This window comes from Pinus tabuliformis, chromosome 4_2 (genome assembly GCF_031772625.1).
Source record: "Pinus tabuliformis cultivar Carrire ecotype Pingquan chromosome 4_2, CPIR1, whole genome shotgun sequence".
NCBI lineage: Eukaryota > Viridiplantae > Streptophyta > Pinopsida > Pinales > Pinaceae > Pinus > Pinus tabuliformis.
This window is the reverse complement of record NC_142304.1, coordinates 759,203,652-759,217,681: the sequence shown is the minus strand read 5'-3', so window position 1 is coordinate 759,217,681 and position 14,030 is coordinate 759,203,652. Positions and strand designations below refer to the sequence as shown.

At 37.7% G+C, this 14,030-nt stretch overlaps 1 protein-coding gene across 3 annotated transcripts; it reads right to left on the bottom strand.

Annotated features, from left to right (window-relative positions):
* Nucleotides 1–737: 737 nt before the first annotated feature.
* LOC149171816 (ABC transporter B family member 11-like) lies at nt 738–13,688 on the bottom strand. Of its 3 annotated transcripts, none has more exons than XM_089424120.1 (13): nt 13,537–13,688; nt 10,763–11,225; nt 7,335–7,389; nt 6,952–7,127; nt 5,829–6,050; nt 5,437–5,675; nt 4,780–5,305; nt 4,406–4,679; nt 3,417–4,131; nt 3,055–3,283; nt 2,572–2,838; nt 2,063–2,326; nt 738–1,901 (listed from the first exon to the last, which is right to left on the bottom strand). In XM_089424120.1, exons 2-13 carry the CDS (start codon nt 11,102–11,104, stop codon nt 1,257–1,259), a joined length of 3,954 nt encoding a protein of 1,317 aa, XP_089280246.1. In that variant the 5' UTR covers nt 11,105–11,225; nt 13,537–13,688; the 3' UTR covers nt 738–1,256. The 3 variants fall into 3 exon arrangements, with proteins under 3 accessions (XP_089280246.1, XP_089280247.1, XP_089280248.1); XM_089424121.1 differs by lacking the exon at nt 13,537–13,688 and adding an exon at nt 12,137–12,395; XM_089424122.1 differs by lacking the exon at nt 13,537–13,688 and adding an exon at nt 11,942–12,075.
* Between the last annotated feature and the right edge of the window lie 342 nt (nt 13,689–14,030).

Genomic DNA, 14,030 nt, shown 5'->3' with positions numbered 1-14,030 from the left:
ATCCCCAAAATCTGTCTGGAATGTCCCTGAAATCTGTCGGAAGGATGGCCAACGAGACCCAGTCCTTCATCAAGTCCCCCAACAAACCCAAAACCTGTCTGGAATGTCCCTGAAATCTGTCGGAAGGATGGCCAACGAGTCCCAGTCCTTCATCAAGTCCCCCAACAATCTGGGGACGTTTCATAGGGTTCCCCAATTTCTCGAAATGCTGAAACAGAAGTTACACAGGGATTTTTTTGGGGGGTTTGGGGGCCCCTATGCAAAATAGCTGAGCACTCTCTTCAATTTATCAGAATTTATTTTGATGTTCAATAACTTCTTTCTAACCTCTTGTGGGTATCGTGTTTGTGGAAACAGGATGATCACTATTACTCCGTCGTATGTAGCTCTTCCAATGCTGTGCTTTAAGATAGTGCGGACGACGTTTTCACTGTGAGAAGAACATTCTCATTTGGGGTATGCTTGCGTTTGAATATTAAATAAAACATTATTTAATGGCTATTTCGTTATGTGCAAACGAATTCATAACTTAATTGCATTAGCTATTCAAGTATATATAATATGAAAGTTTCATTCTTACAACTAAATGTTTCTCTACTCTTTGCTCCTTGATCATTCAAAGGACCAAAAAATTGTTGATTAGTTACGCATCTAAGAGAGCGGAGAGAACAAAAAGACCAAATCTCCACTCTGAAAAATTAAGGCGAGTAGAATGAGCATGAAATTGAAAATATGGCTAGTTTTCAAGAAAATTCTATTAAAAAATATAACAGGTCATTGCAAAGGTACTTAAAACTGAGGTCTGAAGGGAACTTCCCATCAAGCTTAATTTTGGTGTTTAAATGAAATAAATGTTATATCGTACAATCTTTAAGAAGAAAACTGTACTTGCTAGAGGAAGGCAGTAGCAGACTTCAAGGAAGCAGTTCAAATGTGCATACGGACTCTGAACCTCAAATATATTATTCAACAACGGAAGGCACAGAAGAAACTAAGCTGTATTCCAATAGTCACACGGTGCTAGTTACTGATGTAGAGAAGTCGGGGTTATCTATCTGCTTGGCTTTGTTGTTACGTGGTAATCAATCTGGCATCATAAAAACTCTTTTTTTTGTGATTTTGTTTAATCGCATGTAATAAAGGTTGCAACAAATTACACAATTACACTTTTGCACTCTGGGTTTGCGTGTTAATACATAAGCTAGTCATGTGGATTAAATGCACCGAAGAGACCTTTTCAGTATTTTTTTTCTCAACTAAGAGGAAGCCATATGTAGTTTCACCAAGGATGCATAGGCACCATCTCTAATGTCAAGCAATTGATCATGTTTTCCCTGTTCTGCAATGACTCCATTCTTCACCACAGCTATGAGATCTGCATCTTTAATTGTTGAAAGACGATGAGCAACAACAATAGTGGTCCTGTTTACCATTACACGATCCAACGCATCTTGAACAACACGCTCAGATTCAGCATCCAATGCACTTGTAGCTTCATCTAACAATAGTATGCTAGGGTCTTTAATTATTGCTCTTGCAATTGCTATCCGCTGCTTCTGTCCTCCAGATAACTGCACGCCCCGCTCCCCCACAGATGTGTCATATCCTTGGGGAAGGCTTGAGATGAACTTATGAGCATTGGAAGCCTCAGCAGCTTTTATAATCTGTTCATCAGAAACAATTCCCTCCTTTCCATAAGCAATATTTGCACGAATTGAATCATTAAACAAAATAGGCTCCTGGCTAACCAAGCCCATTTGTTGCCTCAACCATTTAAGTTGCAGTTTATGGATTTCAACGCCATCAAGTAATATGCGGCCTGAGTCAGGATCATAGAATCGTTCCAAAAGTGAAATGACAGTTGACTTTCCACTTCCACTTTCTCCCACAAGAGCAACAGTCTGTCGTGATCAACACCAAAAGAACAAAGGCGTCAGTAAGACTTGCAAATTAAGTATTTGTCAGCTAGCCTAATTCTTCAGTCAGAAATCTACACCTGCTATTATGTATAATTGCAATAAAATATTTGATTATCAAATCAACTAGAGTGAAGACATATCACCTTTCCAGAATGGACAGAAAGGCTTAAATCCCGGAAAATTTGTATGTCTGGGCGAGTAGCATATTTAAAGCTAACATGGCGAAACTCAATGTCGCCTTTTACATTTTCTAAGGTAGTCCCTGAGACATCACTCGCATCAATTTTGGATTTCCGATCAAGTATTTCAAACACTGAATTGACAGATGATTTTACTTTTGCAATATCGGGGGCCAGGCCTGCTGACTGAGAAACCCCCATGGCAGCCATTGTGAGAGCAAAAAAGACCTGCAACAAACACTCTGTGCTTAAGAATGGAATGAGGCTATCATATATCAAATATCTGAAACCAAATGGAAAACAAATTTCTTAGAGAATACATCACTGCAGTTAATTGCAAGCTCTTCAATAAACTAATGAATATTGTACAATTTTTTATAGATCAAGTAATTCTATCCATTCCAATATCGCCTGATAAATTATCTCGTTCTCATTCATCAAATTTTCAAACAATAAAACTATGTGGTCCTTACCCTGAAAACTTTGCGGAAGGTTGTTTCCCCGTGTTCAACCATCCGAGCACCTACCCAAAAGCTAACTGCATATACTGAAAACAATAGGAAATTTGCTATTCCAAGACCAAGTCCACTTATAATTCCTTGCCGAATTCCACCTTTCAAGGGAACGGAGCATTTTTCATTGTAGAGGTTCATCACCTTCTCCTCTGCAGAAAAGGAGGCAACAGTGCGAATGCTTCCAACAGCATCATTTGCAACCTGACTGGCTTCCTCATACATCACCTGGAATATGACCCCTTTCAATTAGTAATAATATTTCAAAATGGTTAAAGCTCTTTAGGACAGATAGAATCCTCCTGATCTACAGTTGAGAGTGTATCAAACCATGAATCATAATTGAAAAAATTGTCTAATTATACATGTTCTGATATGATTTGTTAACTATGTTTAGCAACATGCAGTTTGTGCACTCTTCTCAGAGCAAATGATATTCCTAACCTTTGAATCACCAGAAAAGCCCTGCATGAACTTCACTTGAACCCAACCTTGAAGACCTAGCAGAGGCAGAAGACCCAATATCAAAAATGCCAACTTCCAGTTCGCTGAAAAAGCTATAAGAACACCAGCAACGATTGTTGAAATATTCTGCACAGCAAGTGACAAAGCATCTCCCACCATGCTACGTACAGTAGCAGCATCTGTTGATAATCTTGCACCTATTGCACCACTGAAAATAGAAATTTGGAGCTGGAATGATCACTAATATGATATATCCAACGTCTAACGAAAGAAAATATAAATTTAGTATCAGTGTTTTCCTCCATTTAGCAAAACAGTAAGAGGTTTGCCCATATACTGACCTTGAATTTTCACTATCATCAAACCATCCAATCTCCTGGTAAACAACTTTGCTAAATGTCAATGATCGAATACGTCGCACAAGCCTGCCACCCGCAACAGCAAAACTGTACATCTGTGTTGGTGCCATGACGAGGCATGTCGTTGCCAAAACTATATACATAAGTGCCCAGAAACTGGCATCTTTTCGAAGTTTATGTGGAGGTTCATAGAAACTGGCAATAACACTTGAAAGCAAGAGACCAAAAATAGGAAATGTAACCCCATGAACACATGCCGCAATGGATCCCACTATAAACACTGGAATCTCTGGCTTGTTGAGAGATGCTAGGCGTAAAACAGGAACATCTTTTTTACGTTTTGACTGACCATGCTCCACATCTCCCTGATTTTTGGATGAAAACCAACTCATGAAGCCTTTTTTTGGCCTGCCTTCACCTACTTGAACGTCTTCCTGGAGACTAACTCCTCCAGGCAAGGAAAATGAAAATGAAACAGAGTTACGACTACCACCAAGTCCGGATGATCCATTGCTTATAGACCGTCTAAAAGATAACTTTTGACTACTAACCCTGCCAATGGTATTGGCATCATCCAAATGAATTTCCAGATGATCAGGATCATTTACATATTGTTCCTTTGTTTGATGCATTTCCTGCAGACTTATAAGTTGGGAGTATGCACCAGAAGGGTTCATGATGAGCTGAGAGTGTGAACCTGAAAATAACATTTTTCAGATTCATTAATAGATCAGCATGTATAACAAAGAACAGTCATTTCATTAAGCTTGTTGCAACATACAATTAAAATTCGTTGCATGAATGGAGAGAAACATTTTTGCAAAGTTCATTGTTAAGCACAAGTTAAAATCACTTGAACAAGAAATGGAGAAGAACTATTTTAGTTATTATCAAGAGGATGCCCACTAGATTGCTGATTTCTTTGCTGTTTGTTAACAAAGATTAGAAATTGAAGCATTGTAAAAATTTACCCTTTTCCACAATAGAACCACGCTGGACCACAGCAATCATATCAGCATTTCTGACAGTAGTCAGACGATGTGCAACAATAACTGTTGTTCTATTTAACATAATTCTATCGAGAGCTTCTTGAACCACTCTTTCAGACTCTGCATCTAAGGCACTAGTAGCTTCATCGAGGAGCAGAATTCGGGGATCTTTTAAAATAGCCCTGGCAATTGCAATCCTTTGCTTTTGGCCTCCAGATAATTGGGTACCATGCTCGCCAACCATTGTATCAAAACCCTGGAAATAGAAACCACAAATGTCAACATGTGCAAAAGATATGCATTTGCACGATGAGGAATATTAACAATTGCCAACAATCAAATCTATTTCTACAAACCTGAGGCATCTTGGCAATAAATTTTGCAGCATTAGCAAGCTCTGCAGCAGCCTGTATTTCCTCTGGTGTTGCCCCATCTTTACCATATGCAATATTCTCCTTAATAGTGGTTGCAAAGAGGGCAGGTTCCTGGCTTACAAGTCCAATTTTTTGCCTGATCCACTTAAGTTGAAATTGTTTGATATTGACACTGTCTATAAGTACTTCACCAGCTTGTGGATCATAGAATCTCTCTATAAGACTTATAACTGTGGACTTTCCACTTCCACTCTCCCCAACTAAAGCTGCAGTGGTGCCGCTGGGTATTTCCAATGAGAACCCAGAAAATATTTGAACATCAGGCCGTGCTGGATATGTAAAACGTACATCTTTAAGCTCAATATCACCTTGAATATCCTCGAGTACTAATCCATTTGTATCATATACATCAATCTCTGGCTTCCTATCAATTGCCTCAAACATTTTGTAAGCTGCAGCTTGCCCAGCTCCAAAGGCATTTAAACAAGGTGATGTCTGGCCCAGAGACCTGAAATCCAGCAAAATATTATATTTTTGTTATCGTTAATCAACATTAATTGATCTACTAAGTGAAAAGCGATATAGTTAAATTTCTTTATCAAGTGACAATACTGCATTTCACAATGCAATTCAACTTACATGCCTCCAGTCAGAACTGCAAAGATGACATTAATCACACTGCCACCGGAATACCCTTCGTGAATAATTAACTGTGATCCATACCAAAGAGCCAATGCATAGCTGCAGAACATAATAAACAGGAGAGTTCCAAGACCAAAACCAGATGCCAACCCTTGATGAGCAGCAGCCTTGTAAGCAACCGTAAGGAACTTTTCATAGTCAGTCACAGCTTTCTTCTCCCCGGTAAAAGATGCAACCTAAAATTTAATTAATCCGTGTTATTAATCTGAATAGATTATATAAAATACAACTTCTGCTGATATGAAGACATAGTACCTCAAGTTCAAAAATAAAGAAACCTGGCTTTATGATATGATAAGGTTTGTTTGCTTTGTTGATCACAATCTTACCGTCCTGATTGAACCAATTGTCTGCTCCACAACATTGCCTGCTTCTGCATATGCTTGCTGGCCTCGGCTTGACATCTTTGATATTATCATAGCCATAACACCACCCGCCATTACAAGAAGGGGAATCACACATAGCATTACAAGGGTCAGTTTCCATCCTTTGATGAAAGCGACAACAAAACCTCCAATGAACGTGGACATGAGCTGGATGAATTTTCCAACCTGAACAAACAACAGAAAACATAGCATATGATAAAGGTATTGCACCTTCTTCTGTTGAAAATGCAAAATAGAATTGCTTCAACATTTTTGGCAAATAATGTTTGAATGTTGTAACTCACCTCGTGAATGCCACATTGGCAATTCTATGGCTTAAAGAAGATCCTATGAATAGTTTTCCCATGATAGAGAAAGTTTGCTTTTGCACCTCTATATTTCATTAAGCATCCTACCTAGTGATAATTATAATTTTTGAAGCCAAAAGAGTGTCATGTCAGCATCCCTATCCTTGCTTCCGTTTCAAATGTGCCCACATATGTTGATTTATCTTCAAAGATTATATTTTTCTATAGAGAACTTGGATAAGACGAGATGAACTAATTGGGACAAATGTACAGTAAGCAATAGGGATATCTAACGCTCATCAATTAGGATGATAAAAAGTACAGTAAGCAATAAGGATATCTAACGCTCATCAATTAGGATGACAAAATATTCCAGAAGGCAGTTTATGGACCCTAAGATCATTGCTGTATAGAAAGGAGAATGTTGTTGACATGTGAAATACAGGACGAGGATCATACATGGTAGGATGTATAAACTGATTAATCTTGTTATGTAAGACAATTTCATTGATGCAGCTAAAGCATGTAGGTTGGCAGGGTTGCATCTGCCAAATGTGCATGTTCCTACTACAAAGAGGTGGCTGATGCAGTTTACAGGGCAACGAAGCTGATCCACAGGATGGCCAACTGAAGAAATGTAGTTTCATTGCAAATGTGTCTCAGGTCTGTTGTTTTAAATTTGTGGGCAATCAGCTGTCATACAAACATAATTTTAGCCGTGAATCTTATGCATTGTTTCCCAGGTTGGGCTGCTCAACATAATAGAAGTTACTATTTACCTTTTCACCCATAGCTTCTTGAATTAGTACAGTGTCTCCTGACATCCTTCCAATAACCTCTCCTGTTGATGTCTCATTGTCAAAAAATGCAATATCCTGCCTTAGAATAGTTTTTAAGTAGAAACTCCTGATACGAGCAGCCTGCCTTTCCCCTGTGCACATCCAAAAGGCCACCTCTGATAGGCAAAATGTACTAGGTTAGATCATGAAGTATCATGCTTTACAAGAAAAACTTAAAATCTCTTTTGACACCCATTTAACTGACTTGTTATAACAGTACTAGATAATGAAAAGAACAAGAAGCAGAAATAGTAGATTGAAACAAACTAGAATCATGACCATAAAAAGCAGCAGCATCAGGTTAAGCTGGGAGAGTATCTTACGAAAGAAAGAAGCAACTGCCGTACCAGCAGCTAGATAAATAAAATTCAAAGATACCTGAAAAAACCAAAGCAACAAAAAGAAGAATAAGTCCCACATTATAATATAAAAGCAGCAAAGTTTCTACACTCCAGATCATAGACATCAATGAAAAACCCATCAATCATGTGGCACATTCTTGTCATCACAATCTGTTGGAAAGCATTTTTATGGCCACTTTACAGAGGCAATTCGATTAAGATTAGAGTTGAATTAACCTCACATTGCATCTTGTTAAATAGGTGTAACAAAATAGATTAAATTGTGCAGCACCCAAAGTCCCTGACAACCTAAATTAAAATCTTTAACATATTTTTTCAAACGCAAAATACTTTATTTAATGTTCAATAATGGAGAAACAAATTGTTTTATTATTTGCTATGATTGACAATATTGTTAGCTGTGATAAAATCAAGAAAAGCAACATCCTTAGAAGAAGATACTGAAAAGGTTATTAACACAATTCAAGGGAGGAGTTCCACAGTGGTCATGCTAATGTATAATAAGTATCAGCTACAACTCTTCTGGTCCAGGAGCACCAAAATTTAAATAAATATTAGAAGTTATGAGGAGAGTCGAGACATGCTATAAATTCAAGCTTAGAATTTGATGATTGACCCTGTCCACCAACCTAAGTTTTCAACACAGTTTTAGTCTCATCCCTTGACCTTCAAGCTTCAATTCCCATTTGGAAGAAGTACACAGGAAAAAAAATGACATGCAAGTCTACTCCATTCTGCAAAGATTGGATCTGTTGACTATAGCGGATTGTTATTGCAACAAATATCTTATCAATTGTATCACCATAGGCAAGGTCTAAAACTACAAAGCTTGGAATTTGGAATTTGGAATTTGGCAGAAGTTTTGCTGTAGGAATCTATCAAGGTCCTAAGATTCGCAAGTTTTGAATTGTTGGAAAAATTTGCTGCAATAATTTATCACAATGTGAACATAAGTGCATTGGCTTGAAGGTGTTTATCCTGAAGATAGTGCATCAGAAATTGAAGTTTCCATCCAGTGGGAGGTCCAATTTGGAACTACGGTTAAATTATTAATCCTACCTTGAGAAGTTGTGTGAAATCACTGATAGATAGGTGATTGAATGAGGAGCTTCTCTTCTTTGCGAAAGCACTAGAAGAACAGGCCAGAAAGCTGGAAATTTGAAAACCACTCCGACCCTAAAAGTGGAAATGTTGCTTTTGCCACTATTTTTTCTTCAAGGAGAAGCCTTGACCTTAAAGTGATGCATAAAATGTAGGATGCTTTGAGATGCATCACATGTGATGACAATTGTTAATTGATAATTGCAGCTGTTTCATTCTCTCTCATTTTCTTGAATCGTCATCTAGATGTCATAACTGAATGCAGACACAAAATGGTGGGTTATTGTAGGGAGGAAAATAGGTTGCTAAAACCTTTCCTGGCAGATGTAAGGATGATGCCTGTTATGATTTACCATAATATAGGAACAGTCCTTAGCAGTAGCTTACGGTCTTTGAGTAGACGTCCGTCTAATCTAAGGTCAAACTAATGTAGCTGTTAAAGCTGTTTATCATCCACTTTCGATTTTTGCCTGGCCACTTTTGTACTCTGCTCTTGCTAACAGCTCATGGGCAACTAATTAGTAAAGGAGGATATATCTTAATGGCATTTTTTGTTCTTCAACTGTTTGTAATTGAAAAATATTTGGAAACAAATTTCAGGAATTTAAAGCTTAATTTATGATTCAGTCTGGTTGTTAGTTCCTAGCTATGAGAGGTCAACCTGGTTGGTTAAAGCAGGGTATTGTCTTAGCCTCCACCAGAGTTCAAATCTCACAAAAGTGGCCAGCTTGTTCCTGCATTGGTGGCCAAAAGCCAGTAGAACTATAATGGTCGTTAAGTCAGGCCAGGTGGCCTTCATACCCTTCCACGTTAAAAACTGCAGATGACATTCCACCTTTGAGCCATAGCCTTAAGTTTCCAGGATTAAGAATCTGTGATGATTCCTCTGGAAGCATTCTCAATTCTTGGTAGTTAGTTCCTTCAAACATGATTGTAAAATTTCTGACTTGGGTTTTCTTTCATGACCTAGTATTTGCAATTTAATGTTTGAAAAACAGCAATGAGGCCATATTGACCTTACTCTTCACAAGGGGGCATCCTCAGGCTTACAATGAAGTTTTACACTAAATAGCAATCTGGAATTTGTGTGAACAATGGCATTGAGTTCCATAGTCCACAGACCTTTCTATTAACTAAATGGGCTCCTTAAAAGATTGGACATAATCAATATTCTTCCCAGAGTACAAGCAGCTGGTAGAGGTTTGCACCAATATCCGGCCTGCTTTGAAGAGGTCTCATATCAGATAAGGTGTTTTGGCTGCATCTTTCCAAGCCAATGCTGTCCTTTCCAGGACAACAAAATCCCCAACTGGCAGAAAGTGTGAAGCAAAAGCAATATTCTGAACCAAGCCTTTATGCCGACAGTGGTTTACCCCATATTTGCTACTTCCTTCTTAATCAAGATCTTCAAGTGCCTTGGAAAGTACAAAATGCCACTTAATTAAATATGCTAAAATAATGCAAGGTATTAAACTATCCTTTAGTGGATGTTGTGCCTGAGAGCATAACTAACTTCTTTTGCATCTATATATGTTCGGTTAAGCATTGATCGAACTTTAGTGGTATGTAACAAATCTAAATTTATGACCTGCATCGAACAACTCAACAACTTAATTATTAAATGATATTGACATGCTAGCAATTGGCTGAATTCTAATTTGGGCATTCAAATGGCAAAGTCCGAATTGTCAAATTTCATTTCCCAAGTTCCAATGTTACCTATATTGCTCTTGAGCATTAGTTTAAACTAATATGGTTAACGTCAATGTTGTAGTTTAAACTAGCTTGGCTTAGTTCAATGTTGTAATTACATTCTTTTATTGGTGCCAAATGAATAGTTAATATTCACTTTTCACCGAACAGTTTAGGTTGCAATGTGTAGCTAATGTAAACAACAACGAAATTTTTAATTTTTTACATTGAAATTTCAACCTAAATAAATGGAAAATTATTAACTTCACAGAATAGTTTAGACTGCATTTTGTAGTCAATGTGGAAAGCAAATGTTAACTTCACAGAACAGTTTAGGCTACATTTTGTAGCAAATGTGAACGGCAATGGAGATCTCAATTTCTGACCATGAAATTTCGAGCCAAATATAAACTAGATATTATCTTCACAAAACAGCTTTAACCTGCATTTTGCAGCCAATGTGAAAAACAATGGACATTGTAACTTTTAGCAGTGAAATTCCGAACCTTACAAAATCAAACTTAAACTCGTCTATTTTTTCCCTAATAATTAAACTTTTTTGTCTTATTTTATATCAAAAGTGGAATAAGCTTTACCTTGGACACTTTGTGTACCAAACTATGGACGTCTGTATTCTGTCCGAATGCATTCGTGAGACTCCCGAACAAGACGGTCATAATTGGAAATGCAAGCCCATTGGCAACGGATGCAAAAGTACCAATACTCATCAATGTGATATCCAGGGAGTCTGCTAAGTCAAATAACTTGTAAAACGGAACAGTATTCTTGGTGTCTTCTTTCCCCTTCTTATCCTCAGTTTTTTCCATATTTTTATTCTTTGCAGCCACGTTGAGATGTGAGCTAGAACCTGCCTCAATATTCAAGGATACTGTACTATTGACATCATTATGTTCCATTTTTTCCTTTTTATTTGGCATATTGGCAACAGAAACAAACCCTTCTTTGAGGCTTTTCAAATTGCTCAGACGTCCGGCACGGATCTCGCCTAAGTCTGAGCTTTCTGGCACAATTAAAAACCAAAATCTCTCGTTCAACTACCTGCAAAAATTAAATACAATTAGCAAATCTCTCTCATCATTTGGGAAAAACGGAATTTTACATGAGGACTCAAGGAATTTCCGTTAACGCCTAACTATCACTGAAGAATGCTTATCCGTATCTAATGTTGCACGGTATCTAATGAAACTCAAACATATTTCTGAAGAAATTCCCAGGTATTAAATTTAATCAGTCGTGGTAGAAACAGTTGCAGATACGGATAAGCATTCATATTTAATTACAGGTATCCAAGTTTCGAAAACTCGACCATTTCAGTCAAGCTAAAACATGAATTCAGTAACTAATTGAAAGGAGCAGTAGAGGTTTGATGAGGCTTTCCCAATCGTTTGAGTTAAGATGCAAAAAAGAGAAAGGAAGAAGGAAAAACCGTAAATTTCCGGAAAGATGTGCTTACGATGCTGGAAAACAATCGCTCATATGGTTTAAATGACTGATGAAAATTCCGCAGAAAGCATACATAAGGAATCGATGGAAAACTGTTATCAATCATAAATGTTGAAACGAGCCGCAGGGAATTCCTGCGGCGAAGACGCCTTTTGCACACATTTATTTTCTTAATTCAGAATCAACAAAATTATAATTGGGCCCTTTAAAACACAAAATCTTACGACAAATCAGTGATTCATTTTCTTTGCAGTTCAACAATAATGGAAATGTTTAAAACCAAGGTCCTACTGAACGATTTCGTCACGCACATATATAAATTAAAATCCCCGAAAAAACTGGATAGACACAGTCCCGATTTTACTTCTGCTATACATAATCGAAACGTTTAAGCTCGAGATATATATGAAAATCAAAGACGGCTATCCCGAAGCTTGAAGGACGTTGTCACATCTAGACTGCTTTAACCAAAATGTCGCAGTTTTGGTATTGAATAAACATCTTACCGTCGGCTCCGGCCGTTCCTAGTAAAAAGCTTTCGCCGCCTTAACTTACACAGCCCGGAAAACAGCTGTTATGACTTTCTCAAATGTTCCATAACTACTGCGCTATCAAAGAATCGATCCTAATATGGTCCACGTTCACAGTTTTGAGGCGAACGAATTGTACACATTCTAGATTTCCCATCTCTATCACTCAGACATGGCATCTTTGAAAAAAGAGCACGATGCGTTCAATTTTCATGATAAGTGAGCAATATTCCTTTGATTTTCACGATAAATGTCACGATAACTTTTAGCATCGACTTTGTGCTCAAACTTGCACGCTGAGTTAAAAGCAACAGGGAAATACAGAGAATTTAGCAGCAGAAGATCTGGAAACGTTTTTCCACCACGCAGTAAATGCTGACTTTTTGGATAAATTGTAATGACAGCTAAGCAGCTTAAAGATTTTACATGTATACTTCGTATATTTTGCTAATTATTTCGCAGATAAAGTGTTTATTTTGGGAAAACCGCAAGATTTTCTTGATTGATTTTTGGAGGCTAAGACTCCACAGTACACCAATATATTCTTAGCATATTTTGCTAACTTTCCCACATCTAAAGTTTTTCATTTGGAAAAATCTTGAAACTTTGGAGAAGTAATGACTTGATGTATGTAGCCAAACGCTAATAGTTTCGACATTTAAAGCTTTTTTCTAAAACAAAAACCAGAAACTCCACAAAGGTAAATGACTTCATATAGGGAAGCAAACGCCAAACAGTGTACCAATGCTTCGCATAGTTTGTAATTGCTCCACATTTAAAGTTTTCTCTTGACAAAAACCCTCCACTTTGCAAAGTACTGACCTGATCTATAAAGGCAAAGAGGCTATCAAAATTTAGGTGCAGGATTAAGATGTTTCAAAACAGCACCTTGGGGAGCGAATGAATCCGGCATAACTTCGACAGATATTTGAGTGTCTGTCATAATTCTTCTGATCAAATTTTTTAAGTCATACTTTCAGACTGCTTGCGAGGATTTTAAGGGTCTTTGAATCAAACCAGATCTGTAAATCAAATCAGATACCCCTAAATTTTGAATAGCTTTTGATAATGCTTATATTGTTAATTAAAATCGCATACATCGGACGACACACATACAAAAGCATTGTGATATGTAAATTTTCTGCAAGGTGCGCTCCTCCGGCCTGTGCAACCTCACGCAAGGCGCCATACTGAAACCTAACGAAAATTCTGAAAACAAGAAGTAACAAAACATCGTTTGAAAGCAAACCCCTGGGAAAAGGTCACCGTATTCCTAACCACCTAATGACTGCCTCCATTTTTTGAGAAAAATGATGTGAAGTTGTACATTCAAAATCCCAAGAAGTCTGCAAATTTAGATAACAGTAAGGACATACCGCGAATCTGCCACTAACGACGTTGCTCCGCGAAAGAATACGCAATGAAAAAGAGCGCTGGAGCTGTGAAGACAAGCGCCACACCAACGTGACCTGGAAGGCTTGAGAGTATTTATAGGATTCGCGCTCATGCATGGAGATCTGCAGGCTACCCAAAAAAAAAGAATTAGGCGTGGCACGTTGTTATTGGCTGCCTCGTCAGGGTGTCACCTCGGCCGGCGACCGCTGGATGATCATTTTCCTGCTTGAATTTGGCGGTGACAGGGAAAATGACCACAATAATTACTATCCTGTAGGGTGAAGTGGAGCTGAGTGTGGATTGGAATTTTCAGAGATAAACTTCGCGGTATGTAATTATTGGGGAAATTTTAATTTCGTGGGGAATTTGAGGGTTTTTCTTAAAAGCGTATTTTAGGATTATTGAAGATCTCAAGGAGAGAAAAATGAAGGATGTATCTACAATTTTAATTAAATAAAATTAATAATAATTATGT

Bases quoted from the DNA above. Each gene is read 5' to 3' on its own strand.
- LOC149171816 (XM_089424120.1), bottom strand. From the start codon at position 11,104: ATGCCAAATAAAAAGGAAAAAATGGAACATAATGATGTCAATAGTACA. The intron at 6,051-6,951 runs GTAAATAGTAAC...TTGTTTGTTCAG, and splicing joins AAGAAGCTATGGGTGAAAAG to GTTGGAAAATTCATCCAGCT. The intron at 4,132-4,405 runs GTAAATTTTTAC...TGTTATTTTCAG, and splicing joins TGGTTCTATTGTGGAAAAGG to GTTCACACTCTCAGCTCATC.